The sequence below is a fragment of the Zootoca vivipara genome, chromosome 7 (genome assembly GCF_965207765.1).
Source record: "Zootoca vivipara chromosome 7, rZooViv2.hap1.1, whole genome shotgun sequence".
NCBI classification, from domain to species: domain Eukaryota; kingdom Metazoa; phylum Chordata; class Lepidosauria; order Squamata; family Lacertidae; genus Zootoca; species Zootoca vivipara.
This window is the reverse complement of record NC_142590.1, coordinates 94,268,013-94,290,907: the sequence shown is the minus strand read 5'-3', so window position 1 is coordinate 94,290,907 and position 22,895 is coordinate 94,268,013. Positions and strand designations below refer to the sequence as shown.

The window sequence follows — 22,895 nt, the reverse complement described above, 5'->3', positions numbered from 1 at the left end:
GCTCCTCTGTATCCCCTTGCAGAAGTTACTTTCTACAATAAGGAACATTTCCATGAAAAGATTATGGCCTCATTTATTCAGAAGGGAAGAAGAGCTCAGAATTGCACTCAAACCAGCCTCACAGTCAGATCACTGCATGAATCAAGGCAGTCAAGTTTCACACAGGCAAAATGAGGGCTGGATTACCTGTGGCACCAATCCAGTTTTGTCTTATATATACTGGGCTATTTTCCAAATAGCTGGTGTATAGCAGCAGCGCTTAATCCTAGCTCTGACCCCAGCTAATTCTACATTTACAGGTTTTGCTGTGCAAAAGGTGGTGTCTCATAATTGTTCGTTACTGCGTTAAAAAAACAACCACACACAATATTTAATACTGGACTTTATTAGTTTCAGCATAACAGTGCCAACAGTTAAAATAAGAGTGCCAAGTTCCAGGTGAAATATTCACTTCATTTCATGCAGTCTATGGGTTCTACTGGCTATTTATGAACTCTGTGGACAGAGGGCTTCTTGGAGATCACACCTGTAAAAGATAATGCACACAGGTGACAGGTGAATAGGAAATTGTTAATGAATCATTGCCTCAGACACATTAAGGCAGGGACTTCTGGGCCAATGCTTCTTTGGTTCCAGAATCTCACCCCCGATTTTTGCAGAACTGGAAGGGGCAGAAACGGTTATCTAGCCCAACCCCTTGCAACGCCTGTGATCCAAGAGGTTGGCCCTCTTTCCATTATGGCATTTCATTTTTTTAAAAAAATATATGGGTAAAACATTATTTTCAATGCTGCTTCACTTTACTGCAAACTTTTTCTTAACACGGAGTTCGTAACTGTGTAAGTAGATAACTGCTTGAAAATTATGACCACCTATTTTGTCCTGGTTACACATATTTAGAAATGGCTCTACAAGACCGCAGCATCTTCTGATTCATTAAATGCATTTTTTGGGGAGTGTGTGGGTAATCAGGAAAGGACAGTATTGTCAGCTGACTGAGCAGATTGTGCTAAATATTGTCTTGCCACAATTCACCATGGGAAGAACCCAGACTGCTGACCTCAAGTTCAAGACTGATGGAAGAGCCCACAGGTGAAGCTGGTGCTTCAGGACCACGGAGAGCTCCAAGCGAGCCACTTGCTCGCAAAAATGATGAACGCAGATTGAGGCTTTGGAAACCTCTATTTCCTGGCCCCCTAATCTAGACTCCACCCCCTTGATGATACTTCTCTAGATCAGGCATGTCAAACCTGTGGCCCTCCAGATGTTTTGGACTACAATTCCCATCTTCCCCAACCACTGGTCCTGCTAGCTAGGGATCATGGGAGTTGTAGGCCAAAACATCTGGAGGGCCGCATGTTTGACATGCCTGCTCTAGATTCATACAGGGCCAATATTGCAGGAAAGGCAGCTCAGTGGGTTTAAGCAGCTTGGCAGTTTCCTAGACCTTCTCATGTATAAAAAAGGGATATTGACAAGATGGATGGGGTACAGAGGAGGGCAGCCAAGACAATCAAGGGTCTGGAAACCAAGCCTTAGGAGGAACAGTTGAGGGAGTTGGGACTGTTTAGCCAGGAGAAGAGGAGACAGGATAGCCATCTTCAAATATCTGAAGTATTGTCACAAGAAAGGAGATTCTGACTCAAAATTAGGAAGAACCTTTTGATGGCAAGAGCTGCTTGATGATGGAAAAGACCACCTTGGAAGGTGGTGGACTCTCCTTCAATGATGGTTTTTAAACAGAGGTTAAATAGCCATTTGTTGGGGGTTCTGTTGCTTTGATGCCAGCACTGCAGGGGGTTTGACTAGATGACCTCCCCAGGGTACCCTTCCATTTCTGCAGTTCTATGATTCTATGAATTCTGGCTTCCATGATCTCTTTGGTGCTTTGAAACTCATCACTGTTGATAGCATTTTGTCTAGAGCAGCTGGAATTGTGGGTGCTGAGCAGAGGTTCCTGTTGCAAAGGGATAAACCTGGGTGACTTCCTCTTGCCAGGCAGTGGAGGCAGGGGGTGGAGGGTGGGGTGGGGGTCTGACTGCCCTTACCGGGCTCCACACACTTCCAAGAACAGCCACTCAGGCAGCACTTCATGGTCCCACTGCAGCTGCTGTCGCTCTTGCATTCATGGGTGAGCATTGTCTTCCCACAGGTGTATGCCGACTGCCGGCAGTGGCCTGGTTTGGCTGTACAAACAGAAAGACACCCGAGATGGGAAAGGCTTGAGTCCCCTGGTCAAAAGCTCTGGGCTCCGGCTGTCTCCACTCTGACTTGGATGCTGGGATGGGAGCCTCTGGCCATGGGATAAACAGAAATTACCCCCCCCCCCGTTCTCCCCAGCCTTCCTCAGCACAGCTGGTTGGGCTGGGGCTGCTGGGAGTTGCATATACTTATATTCAGGTCATTTCTGCCGGGACACTGAGGTCCAGCACCGAGGGCCTTCTGGCGGTTCCCTCGTTGCGAGAAGCCAAGTTGCAGGGAACTAGGCAGAGGGCCTTCTCGGTGGTGGCGCCTGCCCTGTGGAATGCCCTCCCAACAGATGTCAAAGAGGAAAACAACTACCAGACTTTTAGGAGACATCTGAAGGCAGCCCTGTTCAGGGAGGCTTTTAATGTTTAATAGATTACTGTGTTTTATTTTTCTGTTGGAAGCCGCCCAGAGTGGCTGGGGAAACCCAGCCAGATGGGCGGGGTATAAATAATAAATTATTATTATTATTGTTATTGTTATTGTTATTGATGAACCGCTACATATTTAAAAGAAAATCTGCTAAGCAGTTTACAACATCCTAAAAAATATTATAGATAGAAGTCCAATACGACAAGCATAGTGTTTTGTTTTTTTAAACCCACATTTTAGAGCAGCATAGATAACAGGCAAGAGATTGTTAATCATCAACATGAACTGAAACAACTAATATGCGGGGACTATAATGACTATTAGGAGATCAAAAATTGAGAAATACAGAGAAGAAAAACAATCCCACCTGGTAGTTAAATGCCTGTATAGGTGGAATAGCACTCTCACTTCTGGTGTTTTAAGGATCTCAAAAATCTGCATTTTTGAAGAGCAGGGCACTTCTCAAAACCCGATTCCTCAAAAACTGGACCTACAAATAATTTGTTCCCAGGATTATCTGTTGTAGGTTGGTCTATTGTTGGTCTATTGCTTAATGGTTTTCTGCAGGTGAATGGTTTTATATTTCACTTATCTTTATATGAAGAATGCATGAAGTTTCACTATTCACTTTTGGGGGGGCAGCAGGTGAAGGTCCTTCAGTAAGGTTGTGTCTTTCTACCCCCCCCCCTGGCCTAGGAGGTGTGAGCTACCTGAGCAACCAGCACTGGCCCCTCATGGGTCAGAAAGGGTTGCAGTCCGAAATGTCACACTAGTGAAGGCCCTCCTCTCCTCTCCGCCTCCTTACCTGCCGACATCGCTGTCTCTGTTGGCTTCTCTGTTTTCCTCAGAAGAGGTGTAACAGTTGGAGCCCCTGGGGAAAAGCACCGTGAAAAAAGCATGAAGCTGTAGATGGACACCCGAACACTTGATATTTTATTGGTTCTTGGAATTTGGGCAATTTTCTGGGTGCACAATACTGCCTCTCTCTAAAGAGTCTCCAATGGCAGAGTTTCTGGCAGAAGATGGAAGGGTTTCAATGGGAAGTGATAAAAGCCGGCATGGTGTAATGGTCAGCGTGTTGAACCTGGACCTGGGAGAGACCAGGGTTCAAATCCCCCACTCAGCCATGAAGCTCCCTGGGCGACCGTTTCTCAGCCTAGCCTACCTCACAAAGTTGTCGTGGGGATTTATTGAGGAAGGGGGGAAGCGTTTATCTTGAGCTCCTTGGAGGAAAAGGTGGGATATAAAGATAAGAATAAAATGGGACCCTTGGTATCCTGGGGACATAGGGGTCCCTTTATAAGTCCACAGGGGGGAGAGGAAAGGAGCAACCCCCTCCCCTCTTCCTTCTGTTTTCTCTCTCTACCAACCTGTGGCTCCATGCTCTGTCTGGGCTTCAGTGCTGAATGCCGGCGGTTCCATAGCTGGACTATCTAAGAGAAGAGCATTACCAATGGCTTGGCATTAATGTTCCCCGGATGGTGGCTTAATCCAGACCAGACAGAGGTGCCCCTCATAACATGGATCCAGCCTGTTTGGGATGGGGTATGACTCCCATTCAGAAGTCCAGATTACAGTCTAGGGGTGTTCCTGGACTTAACCTCCTTCCTTCCTTCCTTCCTTCCTTCCTTCCTTCCTTCCTTCCTTCCTTCCTTCCTTCCTTCCTTCCTTCCTTCCTCCCTTCCCTATACCACCCGTCACCAGCAGTTCACAGGGTGGTTCTTAATATTAAAAAAAAACAAATACCGTAATAGCAAACGAAAACAAGAACCCCTCCACACACCGTTTAAAAGGCCATAGATTGTTTAATCAGCCAAAGTTCTTGTTATAGAGAAACCCCTGGCGTTTAAGGCTAATTAGTGGATGTGCCACCCCCACCCACCCCCAAAAGGGCAAAGGAATCTCCAATCCCCAGCTGTGAGTTCAGGATGTGCCCAGTTCATGTGCCACCCCCCCCTCGGGAGCATTCCCTCCCCAGCCAATCCTCAGCCTCACCTGGGGGAGCCTCACCTGTGACAGCCACGCAGACCCACCCGCAGCTCAGCCAGCAGCACTTCTCACTGGGTGCAGAGCAATCATTGTCTCTGACGCAAAAGGTCAAGGTGGAGCACTCTGGCTCCTGGCTCGTTGCAGCTTGGAGGGGGCAGGTCCCAGGGCGCACTAAGGGGGGAGGGAATCAGAAGGGAGGAGGGAGAAACTGGGGCTAGAGGGGGTGGCTGCAGTGGGCCGCCCCCGCAGGACTCTCTTTCTCCTTCCCCCTACTTTTCTTGGCATGAATGGCGGATTTACTTCCAAAATGTGGCCTAAATTTGAATCTATATGGTACATATAAATTAGCATATGCAAGTTTTGTGCAAATTTGTGCCATAGGACTGCAAACCGAATCTCTTTAGGGCCTAGCAGTGCCCCCAACTGTCCTGGCTCCCACCCAAAACACAATGACGGAAGCTCTTACTTGTAGGGGAGAGTAGTAGAATTGCAAAGTTGGACGGGAACCTGGGGGTCATTTAGTCCAACCCCCCCAATGCAGGAATCACAGTTAAAGATTCCCTGGCAGATGGCTGTTCAACCTATGTTTGAAAACCTCCAGGGAAGGAGATTCCATGATCCTCCAAGGGAGTCAGTTCCATTGTCAATCAGATTTTACCCTTAGGAAGTTCCTCCTAATGTTTAGGTAGAATCTCATTTCTTTCCATTTGGAGCCACTGGTTCAGAGCCTAGCTTCAGGAGCAGGGGAAAACAAGCTTGTTCTATCTGCCATGTGACAGCCCTTCAGATATTTGAAGACAGGGTTGCCATTCGTCCGTCAGAAATAGCGTCCTGGTGGAATTTCTGAACATTGCTTTTTAAAAAAAGTCCTGGAAGCTCCAGATTTTCACTTATTGAAATATGGCAACCCTATTTGAAGATGGCTTGCATATCTCCTCTCACTCTCCTCTTCTTGAAGCTAAACATCCTCAACCCCCTCAATTGATCCTCACAAGGCTTGGTTTCCAGGCCCTTCATCATCTTGGTCTCCCTCCTCTGCACACGTAAGCAAAATATCTTTTTTAAAAGCAGAGTAAGAGTATAGACTCCGCGGTTGTAACCCTTGGTGACAATGCCACCCACAGGAATCGTACAGCAATCTGAATGCGACCTTTCTGAGTCAAGAGTCAGGAGAGGAACAAACTATAGACTAGAGCAGCTCCCAGGGTTAAATGTGACAGAGTTTGCTTAAGCTTTGAGCTGGACACAGCCCTGTGGATCACCCAGTCTCTTCCCGCTCAGCTCCCCATTTACTTCCGTCTCCAGTGTGTGTGCTTGTGTGCAGGCTCAGCTGGGGCCAAGAAGAGCTCTCTTAGCCAGGCCCAGGAACTGGGAGGGAGGGGGAGAGACAGGATGGGTTTGTGTGGGCCCCAGAGCCTGGGGCGAAGCAGGGCAGCCTTACCTTCTTCCGCCTCCTTGCAGACATTGGTGCAGCTGATTGAGCAGCATTTCTTGGTGCCCTCGCAGTCAAAGTCATGGCTGCAGTTCTTCAGGGATGGTTCTGGGCAAGGCCCCATGGAGCCCCTGAGCTGCAAAGGACACGCTCCAGGCTTCACTGCAACACACAAAGCCCATGGACCTCTGAGGCACAAGGGCAACGGAGGTGGGGGTCCCACCAGAGCAGGCTGGAGAGGGGTCAGGAACACTTTCCAGTGTCCATCCGGCTGGGCAGTGCAAGTCCCAGAGAGAAGGAGTTGGGAGATGGTGACCAGGAGATAACCTAGGAAGCTACCATTGGCTCATCTCGCTCAGTAATGTCAGGGCCGTCTTCACCCAGGGTGCAAGGGGTGCAGGGCACCCGGGCGCTGAATTCTGGGGGGGCGCCCGCTGCTGAAGCCGCCTAAGCTCTTAACTATCTACCTGTCGTGAAGTAATAAATAATTTTGATCAAGCTAGAAAACAAAAAACATATATACCTAGGTATTACCAAAATGTATGCCTACTGTTTCACTAAAGGAGTTTTGACTTTGTATGCTCATTTACCAAAGATGCGACATGCCAGCAGTGACGCTTGTCATCCACAATGGCAGCGCTTGTCAGACTCAACGACAGCACTTGTCGTTCTCAACAGCACCGTGCATGCAAAATTAACTCTTACATCAAAATATTATGTTACGTATTGTATTGAGCTGCTATGTGGCAGCTGGGTCAGCGGCACCTTTGACACGACTGATGTTTCTCCTAAGTAGGTGCCTAAACAATACTTAAAAGTTTAAGTGTGGTGTTGTTGTTTACTTAAGTATAAGTGTATTGTAAATAAATGTGCAAATAAATAAATTTGTTTCTTTTTCCTCCCTTCTTTTGAAAACAAGAGATAAGGCGTAAGCGTGGTGTCTGACATAAGCATAAAAAAGTTAATTTTTTGTAATTGGTTGTAGTGTTGACAAATTGTACTGATTTAAATTTATCTTAATATTTTTAAATAAAATAAAATTAGGGGCTAAACTAAATTTGAGGGCACTGAGCAGATATTTGCACCCTGGCGGTGCATATGCTAAAGACAGCCCTAAGTAATGTTCACACTGACTGGCAACAACTCTCTGGGGTTAAGGCAGGGAGTCTCTCCCAGATCTACCTGAAGATCCTGGTGGGGACTGAAACTAGTCAACCTCCTTGAAATGCAGGAAAAACAACTAGAGAATTTTGTGGATAGTTTTTGGGCAATGACTGCTCCTTAAATAAAGAGGAGGTTGGAGTTTGCATGCCACACTAAGCTACGGTTAATGTTAACTATGGTTTGTAAACCAACTACAAGCCTTTAGCCATAGTTAATAAACCTCAAGTAAGCTCCTGAGCTGTGTTCACACACAGCAGTAAGCCACAGCTTACTGAACCACAGCTTTGCAAACCATGGTTTCATGTTACGTGTGAACCAGGCTACTGTGGAAGATCCTGAACTAATGGACCAATGGTCTGACATTGGATAGGGCAACTCCCCATGTTTCTATGTAAAATACCATTAAAAACATAAGCAGAGCCTGCCGGGTCAGGCCAATGGCCCATCAAGTTCAGCAGTCTGTTCTCACAGCGGCCAATCAGATGCCCCAATGGAAAATTCGCAAGCAGTTGTTTGGCGCATAGCCCCTTCCCCTTCCTGCAGTTTCCACCAACTGGGATTCAGGAGCGTTGCTGCCTCCCTTCGTGGCTGGTAGTCATTGGCAACCTTCTCTTCCTCCATGAATTCGTCTGATCTTCTTTCAAAGCCTGCTAAAAACCGCATTAGTGCAACATAGCCGCCTCTGTTCTCATGTATCCTCTGGAGGCCACACTCCTCATGCTCACGATGCAGAATGAAGCATGTTTCTGCAGCATCCCTAATACCTGACCTTTCTTCTTCCTTGGCGATCCCTCGTAGCCAAGTAAGATTGTCTTCCATAAACAGTTTTAACAGAGAGTCCATAAGTGACTGTGGAGGCCAATTCTGGATCCACACATCCTTCCACAGTGGGCACATTGGTTTCCAGGCAGGAGTTGATCACGGTGTGGATTTGCCAAGCGTGCCTTCCTCTTAGCGCATTTCTCCCCTGTGTCCTGAGTTCGAGTGTCTTCAAAGCTCATGACACCTTTGGTAAAGGCTGTTCTCCAACGGGAGCGCTCGCAAGCCCGTGTTTCCCAGTTGTCAGTGTTTATACTACATTTTTTTTTAGATTTGCCTTGAGACTGTCTTTAAACCTCTTTTGTTGACCACCAGCATTACGCTTTGCATTTTTAAGTTCAGAATAGAGTACAGTGGTACCTCGGGTTAAGAACTTAATTCGTTCCGGAGGTCTGTTCTTAACCTGAAACTGTTCTTAACCTGAGGTACCACTTTAGCTAATGGGGCCTCCTGCTGCCGCCGCGCCGCCGGAGCACAATTTCTGTTCTCATCCTGAAGCAAAGTTCTTAACCCGATGTACTATTTCTGGGTTAGCGGAGTCTTTAACCTGAAGCGTCTGTAACCTGAAGCGTCTGTAACCCAAGGTACCACTGTAGTTGCTTTGGAAGAGAATCATCAGGCATCCATACAACATGACCAGTCCAACAAAGCTGATGTTGAAGAATCATAGAATCATAGAGTTGGAAGAGACCACAAGGGCCATCCAGTCCAACCCCCTGCCAAGCACTGGTAATCTTTGCTTCTTCCAGTACACTGATATTAGTTCACCTGTCTTCCCAAGTGATGCGTAAAATTTTTCGGAGACACTGTTGATGGAATCTTTCGAGGAGTTGGAGATGGCGTTTATAAGTGGTCCATGTTTCACAAGCATATAGCAAGGTTGGTAGTACAATAGCTTTGTAAACAAGCACTTTGGTTTCCTGCGAATGTCCCGGTCCTCAAACACTCTGCACTTCAATCAGGAGAAAGACGCACTTGCAGAGCTCAGGCGATGCTGGATTTCGGCATCAATGTTGGCCCTTGTGGAAAGATAACTGCCCAGGTAGGAGAAGTTACAGGTAGGTAGCCATGTTGGTCTGACGTAGTCGAAACAAAAAATAAATAAATTCCTTCCAGTAGCACCTTAGAGACTAACTAAGTTTGTCATTGGTATGAGCTTTCATGTGCATGCACACTTCTTCAGATACCTGATCGGCATTTTCCAATGTTACATGATTGAGTTGGATTTGTGGCGCTGCAGAGGGGTTATTTTGTACTTGTTGGTGCAGCACTTTGGTTTTTTGGATGTTGAGTGATAGGCCAAGCTTTTCATAAGCTTCTGCAAAGTGATTTAGGATGGTTTGGAGGTCATCCTCTGAGCGTGCGCACACTACGTTGTCATCAGCATACTGAAGCTCTATGACGGAAGTTAACGGTAACCTTACTCTTTGATTTCAGCGTGCTCAGTTTGAAGAGTTTTTCATCTGTTTGATATATGATTTCTACTCTGGTGGGGAGTTTCCCTTCGACAAAGTGTAGGATCATGGCAATGATGAAAATGATGAACAGAGTTGGGGCAAGAACACAACCTGACCCCTAATTCCCTCCAAGAGGCAACTTACCCAGGACAGGCACCAAACAGACCCGGGTACAGCCATTCCAGCAACACTTCCTTGCTCCGGGGCACTCACTGTCTTTCCTACACCCCTGCCAGCACCATCGTGGGGTATTTGAAGGGACGACAGGACAGGCTCCAGGCCGCTCTGCCGCTGACAGGAGAGGGAAGCAGAGGGGGAGAGTTTAGGAATTCCATTTGTTTCCACTATTAAAACGTGTCCATTGGTTACCCCATAGATGCCCACTTTGCCTTTCTCCGTGTTTGACCACTTTAAACACCAGAACTGGCACTGTTAGTGGTGCTGCACAATACCCATTCCACATTTGTAAGACATCGATATTTCAGCATGGCAGCACCTGCACTTTGGAACTCCCTGCCTCTTGATATCAAGCGGGCGCCTTTACCTGCGCCTGCGGAAAGCATTCTTGTTTAGACAAGCCTGCCCAGTTGCATTGGGTGCTGGTGCACATTTAATCTGCATTTAATTTATTGCTGAACTTATTTTTTGAAAGTTTTCAAGAGTGGCTTTCAATGATAATTTTATTGTTTCATTCTCTTTGTGAACCGCTTTGAGGGTTGTTGTTGGGTTTCTTCAACCATGAAGCGGTTCATAGATTTCAAGATCCAACTGGCACAAAATACTTCGGCATGCCCCCCCTCCCCCCTCCAAGGGCTCAGAAAGAGGGAGGGACCTTGTTGCCATAGCTACATGCCTGGGTGAGGATTGGCTGAGCAGTGCAGAGAACTGACCAAGGAGGAGGAGAAGAAGGGGAGACTGACAGAGGTGCCTCTCTAAGGGCTCCTCCACCTCCACACCTCACTGCTGCCTCGCCTAGAGAGCATGGCAATCTTGAGAAAACTCCTTGTCCCCTGGGGAAAACCGCTCTTTAGTGCTCAACGGTAGCAAGCAGGAATTCCCCTGGTGGCCATGCTTTCTAGGCAAGGAACAAGTGAATTGTGAATGAGCCCGTACAGAGGAACTCTAAGGGGTGTGGGGAACAGGAAAGGGTGAGTGGCTCTTGAGATTTTGAGGAGGGTTTTTCTTTTTGGAAAAGATTCTTGAGTTTTCAGAGGAGGGCTGTGCCCTTGTAGACCCAGTACACCCAGCGGAACTGCCTCCAGAGTCACTCACCTGCAGGTGGGGGGGTCAGGATGGGGCCCTTGGCTGGCTGGCCAGGTGCAGAAAAGGTGGCTCTCACGAATCTCGGCGCCACTGTGCTTGTTTTGGTTGCAGCTGGGGGGAAATGGGGCAGAATCAAAAGGAGGAGAAGCGCTTCCCATTCCACCAAACAGGGATGTCCAACCGGTTGATCGCAGGGCCTTCCTCCTGGTTGATCCTGGTCGATCGCGCAATCCTGATCAATCGCCCCCCCAAAAAAAGCTCAACAACTTTGCTGAAGTCTCCCCAGAAGAAGCTGAACAACTGTGGGTGTGTTCCTCCCCCCCAAAAAAACCTCAACAAGCTCAACAACTTTGGTCGATCCAATAGGTAGATCACTGGCAGTGTTTTTACAGTGGGAGTAGATCACAGTCTCTTGGGAGTTGGACAACCCTGATATTAGAACAATAGAATCACTGAATTGAAGAGCTGGAAGGGACCTCGAGGATCATTCAGTCCACCCCCTGCAAGGCAGAGGTTTCTATTTGCTGGTGTGTGTGTCACCTGACAGATTCCAGGCTTCCTGCGGTGGCTTGAGAAAGAAGTTTACCTTTCAGGGTGTTATGTACTGAGCTGAATCCTAGAACAATAGGATCCAGAATCAGCAGTCTGATTGGTCCGCAGGAGCTACCCAATCCAACTCCAGGTGGAAGTGAATCCGCAACCTGATTGGCCTGCAGGAGCAGCCAATCAGGCGGCTGGCAGAAGTGAATCTGCAACCTGATTGGCCTGTAGGAGCAGCCAATCAGGCTGCAGGCAGAAGTCAATCCACAACCTGATTGGCCCACAGGTGTAGCCCTGAAGTAGCCAATCACGCAAGGCCCATTGTGTAAATAATGTATATAAGCAGATGGTTTTGGGAAAAGAGCCATTCTTCTCTTCTTCTCCTTGATGACTATGAGCTGAATAAAGAGCATGAAATTCACTCTCGACTCCGAGTATATTTCACAGGGGTAAGACAAGGTACCTGGGTGAAGCGCTGAACACTTGAAGCCACAGTCTGTGGCGACGCACTTCTCGCTTCCTGGGCAGCCAAAGTCATCCTGGCAGAAATCAATGCACCTCTTTGGAGTGGTTTTGGCTGGTGCCTCTGCACATGGAGCAGGGTTTTCTGGGGGGGGGGAGAGAGAAGGTTGTTCACAATCACAATCTTGCTCACTGCCTCCTGCAGGAGGGAGTTCCACAGTTTAGCCCTGCGCTGCATGAAGAGAACCCTTTCTTTTATCCGCCCGGAACCTCCCAAAACGGAGCTTCATCGGACGCCCACAAGTTTTAATGTCATTCGTTTATTTTATTTTTTATTTTTTAAATCTGCGTATCAGGGCAGTTCACCACATAAAAATACAAGGTAAAAATATAAATAAGTAGTTAAAACAAAAACAACAAAGCAATAGCACCCCCACCTAAAAACACAGTGCTTTCCCCCTTAAAATATGCTTAGGGGTACTCTCATTTTGACTCAAGAAAATCATCATTTTATAGCCCAAATCGGGGAAATACTGTAAATGGACAAAAATGCAAAGATTCACAAAATGTTTGGAGGTTGTATGCGTACCCCTGCGCCCCCCCAGAAAACAAGCACTGTAAAAACACATTTGAAAGGCTGTAGAATATTAATCAGCCAAAGGGCTGGTTGAAGAGGAACATATTTTAATTATGGATGTTGATATTTTAATGACTTTATACTGGGTTTCTATCCTTGGAAACTGCACAAAAATAATAATAGGAGTTGGTTTAGCATTTTAAATAAAAAGGAAGAGAAGCATTAAAATTGTTTGAATAATGCGCATGAGAGAAAGGGTCTGACAACCCTTTAAATTGCACAAGTGAATCACTGCAACAAAAAATACATTTGATTTGTCCTACGTGCCACATTTACTGTGTGATTAAAGACACACCTATGCACAGGTGACCTGCCTGGGACTTTTTCTTTCAGGTCACACAAGCCCACATACTGTATTGAAAACTTTCCCAATGATGTTTTTGGGTTGTTGTTTTCTCTGCTCCTTTTATTTCTCCGTGTTTTATGTCATTGCGAACTGTCCCGGATAACAAGGGCAGCAGATAAACATTTCCTAAGTAAACATGGTGCAGAAGGCAGAGCTTGGCTGTTTTAGGGGGGGGGTTGGCATGTCTCCCCCTGTTTAATTTCTGACCTCACTTTGTAAAAGCCATTTCAGTGCAGAAGGCACGAGAACCGACTTTTAACAGATGGTTCAGAAACTGGATCAGAGACGCCAAATCTCCTTTTTTTTGCAAGAAGCAGCTGTGCCTCCCTTTCCAATCTGAATTGGCATTATGTGATGGGGGGAGGTTAATTCTTCCCCTGTGTGACTGACCTACCCACCCTCCCCATCTTTAACAACTGGGGAAAGTAGCCGCTGCAGGGCCAGACTTTTTGCCCTGTGGAGGCATCTAAGTCTGGACTTCTGTTTCCCCAAAGAACCATAGAATCATTGCATTGGAAGGGACCCCCAGGGGCCATCTAGTCCAACCCCCTCTGCAGTGCAGGAAGACCTGGGCGCATTTCCCCAAAATCCTTCATATTTTCACCCTATGCTCAGGGCCGTCTTAAGCGCCCCTGGCGTCATGGTGTGCCGGATCTCTCCGGCGCCCTCCCGCCCCATTTCCCAGCGTGGTGGGCGGATGGGCGCAGTGCGCAACTGCGCGGCGGACTGGCGGACCGGCCGGCTAGCGGGCGGGCGCAGCTCGCGGCGCCCTCCTGGCAGGCCGGCGCCATGGTGCCCTGCGCCACCCAGCCTACACGTAGAGCCGGCCCTGCCTATGCTTAAAGACACCCCTGTCCAGGAACAAACCTCTCCCATTTTCCAGGCTCCCTGGCCCACAGCCTCTCTGAGTTCAGTCCTATTCCTGGGAGACAGTAGGGAAAGGCAGAGGTTTGTTGTATGAAGAGGCCTTAACTGGCTGTGGGGGATTTTTCCAGAGCATTGGGAACTGGATCCTGGCCAACTTCTCTCAGATCCAGCAGCAAGTTTGGCAAACAAAACCTGCTGGTGCGTTTCATTGAGCAAATAAGGTTAGCAGGAAGGTCACTGGGACAAAACTCCCTCCTTCCTCTGCTCTCTCTTACAACTGTTTTTCAGGTATCATCACTGCACCTCCTTCATCGCTGCCTTGTCATGTGACACAGGAAGCTGCCTTATACTGCTTAAGTATCAGTGGGTCCATTTAGTTTAGCATTGTCTGCACTGACTGGCAGCAGCTCTCCAGGATTTCAGGCAGGGATTTCTCCCAGCCCTACCTGGAGATGCTGCCAGTGGGGATTGAACTTTGCATGCAAATCAGGCGCACTGCCTGCCACTGATCTGCGGCCCTGCCCTAGGACTGCTTCATCCCAAACTTGCTTTCTGTGGGGACCAGAAATCAGGAAGGACTTCGCCTGTCCAAAACTTTTCTGCCCAGGAAAGGGTGCCCAATTTGGAGAGTCTGTGAGTTTCCCTCTTTTCTCTTCTGGTACGATGTGGCTGGGCTTGCTTGCTTGAGCCACCTGCAACTATTTGCACTGTAAGCAGTTGACTGCTAAGGTCTGGGTGGCCTGGCTTGATCTGTGAGTGAGTGGCTGGCTAGCAAGTTTGGTGTTGTGGTGAAGAATCAGACAGGATGGCCTGTGTTTGCAACCTTTGGCTGGATGCGCCTGAGAGCTTAGAATCATAGAATGATAGAGTTGTAGAGTTTGAAGGGAGCGCGAGGGTCATCTAGTCCAACCCCCTGAGATGCAGGAAAGTGAAGCGCCTGGAAACTCCCCCCCCCTGTGCTTTGTGCCCCAGAGATGCTCATGAGACGGCTCTGGTACCTGCCGAGGGGTTCAGGCATTCGAGGCCACAGCCAGCAAAGCAGCACTTCTGGTTCTCAGGGCAGTCACTGTCACCTTCGCATCGGTTCCCGCAGGGGGTGCCGTTCGGCCACGCCGCCTTCCGTGGGCAAATGCCGGGCCTAACTGGGGCAGAAAGCAGCAGAAAGCCATTCAGTCGAAGCCTTTGTTCTCCCGCCCCAAGGTTGCTGCACAAGAGCCTTTCAGCATGGCATGTATAGCAGCGTCTACACTTTGGGTTCGACCCAGAAAGACCATTTCTCAGAGGCTGGGGGTGCGCATACCTCCCCCCTCCTCAGAAACAGCCTTCCTGTCCTCTGATGCTAGTTATGCAAGCTTATTGATTCGGAGTCTTTACTTCGCTCCCCATCTTTTGACCCCCAGGCCTCTCTTCCTGCCTCTGCCCTTCAACGCTGCCATTAATCTTTTGCTCCAGTGACCTGCTTCAGTCTGTTCCCTAGACATGAACACCATGAACTAGAAGAGGCAACATGGAGGGCACCTATCAGATCCACAGGCAGCGAGTGCCAGAATGTTGTAGTTGTTGCCACCCGGAATGTTCAACCCCTCGCAAGCAGAGAAGAAACATTGTGTGCCTGTTATGGAGGTCAACGCGGTTGGCGCGATACTTAGATTGCGGGGGAAGGCGATTCTTGGACCGAACTGACTCTAAGCTGTGGAGGGAAGCCTTTGGATTTGGGCAGGTAACCAATTGGCAGCCTCTTTGAAGAGGGAGGATTTATTCGCTCAGCACATCTGGGCATTAAGCCATGTACAAATAAATAAGGCCTGGTATAAACAGTGCTCTCCCCCCCCCTCCCCTAGAAAAATAGGTGCTGGTACTCGCCATGAAGTTGTTGCAGTAAGTGCCACACTTTTTAACAACAACAAAAAGAGGTGCTAGTATTGCATATCCATGAGCAGCGATAAGCCAGGAGGCCCAAGGGATAATAAGGCAGCTGCTTGTGTTCCTAGGACCAGCTCTCAACTGCCGTCATTTGCTTCATGAATTTGTCTGATCCTCTTTTAAAGCCATCTAAAGGAGTGGCCATCATTGCAAATTCCATAGTTTAGCTGCATGCAGAGCGAAGGATTCCTTCCTTTGGTCTGTTCTGAATCTCCCATTTTCTCATCTTCTAACATTGTGTATGCCATCAAATGCCAACAGTGCCCTTCAGCTCTTTATATTGGACAAACAGGCCAAACCCTACGCCAAAGGATAAATGGACATAAATCTGACATCAGGAACCACAAGACAGAGAATCCAGTAGGAGAACACTTCAATCTCCCAGGACATTCTATACAAGATCTCAAAGCAGCTGTTTTATTACAGAAAAATTTCAGAAACAGACTGGAAAGAGAAGTTGCTGAATTGGAACTCATTACCAAGCTTAAAACCATGAACAAAGACATAGGATTCTTATCTCATTATGCATGATCAAGCTTTCTTTAGCGCCTCAGCCCATGCTTTTTCCCCACAGGACCTATTGCAGTCACCAGCAGTCGTTAACAGCCATCAACAGGTTTACCACTCCTATCAGCCCATCACCCATTCCCATCACCCCCACCCTCTGAATATACATAAGGGTCTGGCTCTTCTGTTTCAGTGTATCTGAAGAAGTGTGCATGCACACGAAAGCTCATACCAAAATAAAAACTTAGTTGGTCTTTAAGGTGCTACTGAAGGAATTTTTTTTATTTTGCTTCGACTTAGACCAACACAGCTACCTCCCATTTTCTGCTTCACCTTATGCATGGATGTGCCATAAGGTCTATTCTACCCTGGGTCCAGTTCTGGGCACCACAATTCAAGAAGGATATCGACAAGCTGGAAGGTGTGCAGAGGAGGGCGACCAAGATGATCAAGGGTCTGGAAACAAGTCTGAGGAGGGAGTTGGGGATGTTTAGCCTGGAAAAGAGCAGTCTGAGAGGAGATATGAAAGACATCTTCAAATATCTCAAGGGCGGTCACATGCAAGAGAGAACAAGGACTCGAACCAATAGATTCCTGTTACAAGAAAGGAGATTCTGACTAAACACCAGGAAGAACTTCCTGACAGCAAGAGTTGTTTGACAGTGGAACGCACTCCCTTGAAGGGTGGCGTCCTCTCCTTGGAGGTTTTTAGGCAGAGGTTAGAATCATAGAATCATAGAGTTGGAAGAGACCCCAAGGGCCATCCAGCAAATTCCACTGCCGAACAGCTCTTACTGTCAGGAAGTTCTTCCTAATGTTTAGGTGGAATCTTCTTTCTTGTAGTTTGAATCCATTGCTCCGTTGGAAGGCCACCTGTCAGGGGTGCTTTAGCTATGACTCCTGCTTTGTAGCGGGTTGGACTTGGGGGTTCCTTCTGAATCTACAGTTCTGTGAGGGTTCTATGGTTAGGAAGGCAGGCAGGCGAGAGCTTCCCTCTCCTAAGCAGATCTCTGCCAGCTCAAAGAAGCCCGCTTACCTGGGGCAGCTGCCACGCAGCGCATGTGGCAATCGTCAGGGCAGCACTTCTCCCCGGGGCCACACCAGGTGTCATCCAGACAGTTCACATGGCAGGCCTCCTGCAATCCAGAGCAGAGTTTGGGACAGGAGCCAGGGCTCACTGGGGAAGAAGAGGGATGGGGAGGAGTGAGAAGCAAAATCTGCCAATGTGAGTTCTCCTATTTCTTCAGGACAATTCACCGTATTAACTAAGAAGGGCTCTGCTGGATGAGGCCACTGGCCCATCCAGTACAGCCTCCTGTTCACACAGTGGCCAAGCAGATGCCTCAACGGGAAAAACACAAGCAGAAGAATCTGAGCGCAAGATCACTTTCCCCTCCTGTGGTTTCCAGAAACTGGTATCTGGAAACATTTACAGTGTCTGACATTGAGGCAGAGTATAACCGCCATGGCTTGTCACCAATGACGGCCTCTTCTCCATGAAAATATACATGCTTGTGTATACAGTTTGGCCGAATGTGCAAATGTTAGTTTTACTTATGCATGCATTTTTATGCACATACTCCCCTGTTATTTGCACTTTTGTACACATATCTTTTTTTAAAAAAAATATAATTTTTTTATTTATGATTTTCAGTAATATACATTTCAATAGTTTTACAATCATTCCCACATTTTCAAAACTCGACTTCCTTCCTCCTCTTTCTGCGGTTCCTTAAATTATTTTGTTTACATTTCCTGCGTATTGTAAATTAACTTTTATCAGATTTCTCATCGGGGAAACTGCGCTGCGCTGGAGAAGTGCAAAATTTGAAGGAGGCCTGCATTTTTGGAAGGAGCCAATTGGGCAGGCTTGTCTTGAAGTGTGACCTGAACAGAATGTTACCCTATTTGTGAAGACTTCAGTGAGAGGCAAGGTTCCTCCAGAAATGTTCTCGAGATGAGGCCAAGCCAGGTGGCGGCAGGTCAGGCACTGAGTCAGCAGTGAGGGAGGAGGTCTTGCGGGTCTGTCCCAGCCACGAGGAGGCAGACCAGAAGGGATGCCATGTTCCCACAGCAGAAACCCCTTTGGCCAGGGAGCCTGTCCCTCAGAGTGGCCTCAGGGCTTGTGCTGGTGACTCAGTGCTGAGGGAAGATAGGTTCTGACCTCCTCCTCCTCCTCCTCCTCCCAACTCCAGCTTGATAGATAAAAAGTTGTGGTTGATTCACCTGCAGGAGGCGTCAAAGTTCTGGGCTGGATTCAGGAAGATTGGACAATTCAGGACAGGTCGAAGAAAGAACACAATGCATTGATAAACTATGGAACTCCCTGCCACAGGAGGCAGTGATAAACCACCAGATTAGAGGGCTTTAAAAGAGAACTGGACAGATTCATGGAGGAAGAGAGGGCTATTGTTGGCTACTAGCCAGGATGGCTCTGCTCCGCCTCAACAGATGGAATCATAGAATCATAGAGTTGGAAGAGACCACAAGGGCCATCCAGTCCAACCCCCTGCCAAGCAGGAAACACCATCAAAGCATTCCTGACAGATGGCTGTCAAGCCTCTGCTTAAAGACCTCCAAAGAAGGAGACTCCACCACACTCCTTGGCAGCAAATTCCGCTGCCGAACAGCTCTTACTGTCAGGAAGTTCTTCCTAATGTTTAGGTGGAATTTTCTTTCTTGTAGTTTGAATCTGTTGCTCCATGTCCGCTTCTCTGGAGCAGCAGAAAACAACCTTTCTCCCTCCTCTATATGACATCCTTTTATATATTTGAACATGGCTATCATATCACCCTTTAACCTTCTCTTCTCCAGGCTAAACATACCCAGCTCCCTAAGCCGTTCCTCATAAGGCATCGTTTCCAGGCCTTTGACCATTTTGGTTGCCCTCTTCTGGACACGTTCCAGCTTATCAGTATCCTTCTTGAACTGTGGTGCCCAGAACTGGACACAGTACTCCAGGTGAGGTCTGACCAGAGCAGAATACAGTGGTACTATCACTTCCCTTGATCTAGATGCTATACTCCTATTGATGCAGCCCAGAATTGCATTGGCTTTTTTAGCTGCTGCATCACACTGCTGACTCATGTCAAGTTTGTGGTCTACCAAGACTCCTAGATCCTTTTCACATGTACTGCTCTCAAGCCAGGTGTCTCCCATCCTGTATTTGTGCCTTTCATTTTTTTTGCCCAAGTGTAGTACTTTACATTTCTCCCTGTTAAAATTCATCTTGTTTGCTTTGGCCCAGTTGTCTAATCTGTTAAGGTCATTCTGAAGTGTGATCCTGTCCTCTGGAGGCAGCAAGGCTTCTGAATTTCAGTTGCTGGAAACCACAGGAGGGAAGATGGTTCTTGTGCTCAGGTCCTGCTGCCGGTTTTTCCACAAGAGGTATCTGCTTGACTATTGTGAGAAGAGGATGCTGGGCTAGATGGGGCCCCTTTGGCCTGATCCAGCTGCTACTCCAGGTCTCTGCTGAGGTTCTTCCTGGAGCTGATTCTTCCACCCTGGTTTGACAGTCACCTTGCCCAGAAACCGAGCTGAATGAAAATTATGCCACCACCCTTCCCGCTGACATTTTTCCTCTAACATTTAGGTTCAGCACAAATAACGGCACCTGTCTGCTGGCTTTGATGTATGTGATTTTTGCATTGCAGAGGGTTGGATTAGATGACCCTTAGAGTCCCTTCCGTATCTACAAATCTAGGATTCTATGAAGGTTTGCTGCTGGAAAGGCAGAATCAGGAGGGATGTTTGAATATCTCTTTCCTGTACACGGAATATAAGCATTTTATCTCTGAGCCACTTTTTGTTAGCATTTCATAACACAGCGTTTCTCAACTGGTGTTCCGCGGCACACTACTGTGCCGTGAAACACTGGCTGGTGTGCCGCGACGAGAAGGGCGATTTGCACTGTCACGTCGCTGACCCACCGGAAAGGAAGCCGGCCGGGTCACGACGCGAGGCGAGCGCCCGCGTCGTGACCCGGCCGGCTTCCTTTCCGGCGGGTTAGCGCCGTTTATTGGCGGCCGCCAGGCACGTGACAATGCAAATCGCCCTCCTGGGGAGGAGGAGGCAGGCGGGGAAGGCTGCGCAGGGCTTCCCTTCGCCGGGCCAGAGCGGCGGCGGCTGCCTGGGGCGGCTGGGAGGGAGGCGGCGGCAGCTGCGCGCCCGTGTCTGCCCGCCTGGGGTCTGTCCCCGCTCACTCCGCAGGCTCTGCGCCTGGTGGGTCCGCCTGGCTACCGCGCAGCAGTTCTTCAGCGGCATGCTTTACCGGTACGTCTCCCCTCCAAACTAAACTAAATATAGGGTGGCACAGAGTTGGTGTGCCGCGGGATTTTTTTTCATAGAAAAGTGTGCCGTGGCCCAAAAAAGGTTGAGAAACATTGTCATAACAGACTCTTCTCCCTCAAGACTTAAGAGTGTTTTTGAATATTCATGGCAGAAAGTTGGCCAGGCTTGAAAAGATAAGAGGAGTCCTGGTGAATCAGGCCAATGGCCCATCTAGTCAGAGAATCATAGAAGCATAGAATTGTAGAGTTGGAAAGGGGGGCCAAGGGTCATCTAGTCCAACCCCCTGCAATGCAGGAATCTCAGCTCAAGCATCCCGGGCAGATGGCCACCCAACCTCTGCTTTAAAACCTCCAAGGAAGGAGAGGCCGCCACCTCCTGACAGAGACCAGGATCCTGTTCTCACAGTGGGCAACCAGATGCCCCAATAGGAAACCTGCAAGCAGGACATGAGGGCAAGAGCGACTCTCCCCTCCTGTATCTTCCAGCAGCTGGTATTCAGAAGCATGGCTGCCTCCCACTGTGGAGGCAGAACAGAGCCATCCTGGTTACTAGCCACTACTGAGAGTCCTAATCCTCTTTTCAAGGCATCCAGATGGGTGGACATCGTTGCCTCTTGTGGGAGCGAGTTCCATAGTTTAACTCTGTGCTTGTAGAAAGCCAAACCATTTGGCCTTCACCTAAGCAGGTGCTTCCGACCATGGCTGCTCCCATCCTCTGTCTTCCCCACTTACCCATTGCAGGATGCGCACAGATCCTCAGAGTCCCCACGTTGCAGCACTTCTCACTGCCGGGACAGGAAGCATCGGAAAGGCAGAAGACCTCGGAGGGCTGGACATCCTGACTCCTTCCTGGTGGGCACAGGCCAGCTTTCTCCGGGGCAGAGGCAGCAGTTGAGGGCAGAGGGCTTCTCTTTTCAGCGCCTGCTACAGAAAAGAGCCTGTCAGAGAAAAGTCTCAGCCCTGCCTCCCAGCCTCCTCTTGGCCTGCCTGCCTGCCTGCCTTTCTTGTGGATTCCTCTGCTCCAGAGGAAGGAGAGAGGGGGTTTCTCTGGAGAGGAAGGTCTTCCAGAAAGGCTGCCAGGGGGTGCTGCTGATCCCTCAGGGGCAGAGCAGCTGCCTTGCAAGCAGAATGTCCCAAGTTCAACCCCCAAAGGCACCTGCAGGGAGGGCTGGAGGAGAGTCCTGCCTGAAGCTCTGGAGAGCCATTGCTGCAGTCAGGGGAGGCAACACTGGACCAGATGGACCAAGCCTGATTCAGGAGAAGACAGTGGGAGACAGTACAGTGTAGCGGTTAGAGCAGGCATCCCCAAACTGTGGCCCTCCAGATGTTTTGGCCCACAACTCCCATGATCCCTAGCTAACAGGACCAGTGGTCGGGGAAGATGGGAATTGTAGTCCAAAACATCTGGAGGGCCGAAGTCTGGGGATGCCTGGGTTAGAGTGTCAGAGTAGGACCCTGGGAGAGGCCAGGGTTCAAATCCACCTTTGGCTATGAAGCTCACTGGGTGTGAACGTGGGGGGGGCAGGTGGTGCCTCTTAGCCTAACCTACCTCACAGGGTTGTTGGTGTGTGGATTGAGGAAGGGGAGGAAACCATGCACACCACTTTGAGCTCCTTGGAGAGAAAAAGGTGAGATATAAATGCAATTAGTGAAATAAAAAATAAAGAAATAGTCCCTGAGCTTCAAATCCATTCGAAGCAGCTCCTGCTTGAGCATGAAAAGAGTCAGGTCTCTTTCTTGCAAACCCAAACACACAGACACACGCTTCTCTTGGGCTCAGCTTGCACACCCTTCTTCACTAACCTCCCAGCCCTGGCTTGGCCACTGAGACGATCAGCCCCGCGAGAAGGCAGAGGGATGGGAGCTGCATGGCGCTGCGTGGAAGCGGCTGGCCTGCCCGGAGTTGGACCGCCTTGGGCTATATTTATACATTGGCCTGGCGGTCCTCCCTCCCTCCCTTCCCAGGAGAGCAGGGGTCGCTTGCACAGAAGTTTCCCATCTGAGCCGGCAGTTGGTCCCTGCCAGCATTAAAGCAGCCTCTGCCCTCCTCCTCCTCCAGGGTTTTGTTATCCTGGTTCCCTGCAAGCCACGATTTCTCACCTTGACATGAGTGGAGCTCCTGGGTCAAGGCCTTGAAGCAGTGGAAGGGAGGCCCAGGGAGGCCTGAGCACTGAGCCGTGGAAACGTAAGAAGTGCTGGAGGAGATGACCCTGCTCTGCCCCACTGAATTCCAGCTGCTGCAGGAAACCGCAGGAGGAAAGAAAGTTGCTCTTGTGCTCAGATCCTGCTGGCTTCCCATAATGGGCATCTGGTTGGCCACTGTGAGAACTGGATGCTGGACGAAGTTGGACCGGGAATCTCCCCTACCTAACCCTGAAAGGTTGCTGCCAGTCAGTGCAGACAATACCGAGGTGGATGGACCAATCCTCTGATTCAGTATAAGGCAGATTCCTATGTATGTTTCTGCACAGTAATACTAGAAACGTGGCAAAAATGTAGTTCTGTTTCATTGGAGTTCAGCTGTCCTTGTTGACAGGAACTGGTGGTAAGGGGGTGCAGGTAAAATTGAAGTGATTGGGAG

At 48.8% G+C, this 22,895-nt stretch overlaps 1 protein-coding gene across 8 annotated transcripts; it reads right to left on the bottom strand.

Moving 5' to 3' along the window:
• Nucleotides 1-366: 366 nt before the first annotated feature.
• On the bottom strand, nucleotides 367-22,366 carry LOC118088376 (uncharacterized). Of its 8 annotated transcripts, XM_088673519.1 has the most exons (14): nucleotides 22,118-22,173; nucleotides 21,864-21,927; nucleotides 21,047-21,235; nucleotides 17,062-17,202; nucleotides 14,594-14,737; nucleotides 11,747-11,890; nucleotides 10,753-10,854; nucleotides 9,625-9,771; nucleotides 6,050-6,202; nucleotides 4,615-4,779; nucleotides 3,990-4,052; nucleotides 3,425-3,490; nucleotides 2,049-2,186; nucleotides 367-526 (listed from the first exon to the last, which is right to left on the bottom strand). In XM_088673519.1, the coding sequence occupies exons 3-14, from the start codon at nucleotides 21,048-21,050 to the stop codon at nucleotides 483-485; spliced, it is 1,311 nt and encodes a 436-aa protein (XP_088529645.1). In that variant the 5' UTR covers nucleotides 21,051-21,235; nucleotides 21,864-21,927; nucleotides 22,118-22,173; the 3' UTR covers nucleotides 367-482. The 8 variants fall into 8 exon arrangements, with proteins under 8 accessions (XP_088529645.1, XP_088529640.1, XP_034977869.3 ...); XM_088673514.1 differs by lacking the exon at nucleotides 21,864-21,927 and having other exon boundaries at nucleotides 22,118-22,366; XM_035121978.3 differs by lacking the exon at nucleotides 21,864-21,927 and having other exon boundaries at nucleotides 4,630-4,779; nucleotides 22,118-22,366.
• Nucleotides 22,367-22,895: the final 529 nt, after the last annotated feature.

What these genes read in the sequence shown, in the direction of transcription:
- LOC118088376 (XM_088673513.1), bottom strand. Translation starts at nt 22,184, where the DNA reads ATGCAGCTCCCATCCCTCTGCCTTCTCGCGGGGCTGATCGTCTCAGTG. An exon ending in GTGTTCAGCGCTTCACCCAG is followed by an intron (nt 10,855 to 11,746) that starts GTACCTTGTCTT and finishes ATTTCCCCCCAG; the next exon opens with CTGCAACCAAAACAAGCACA. An exon ending in CTGTTTGGTGCCTGTCCTGG is followed by an intron (nt 6,203 to 9,624) that starts GTAAGTTGCCTC and finishes TGTGTGTTGCAG; the next exon opens with TGAAGCCTGGAGCGTGTCCT.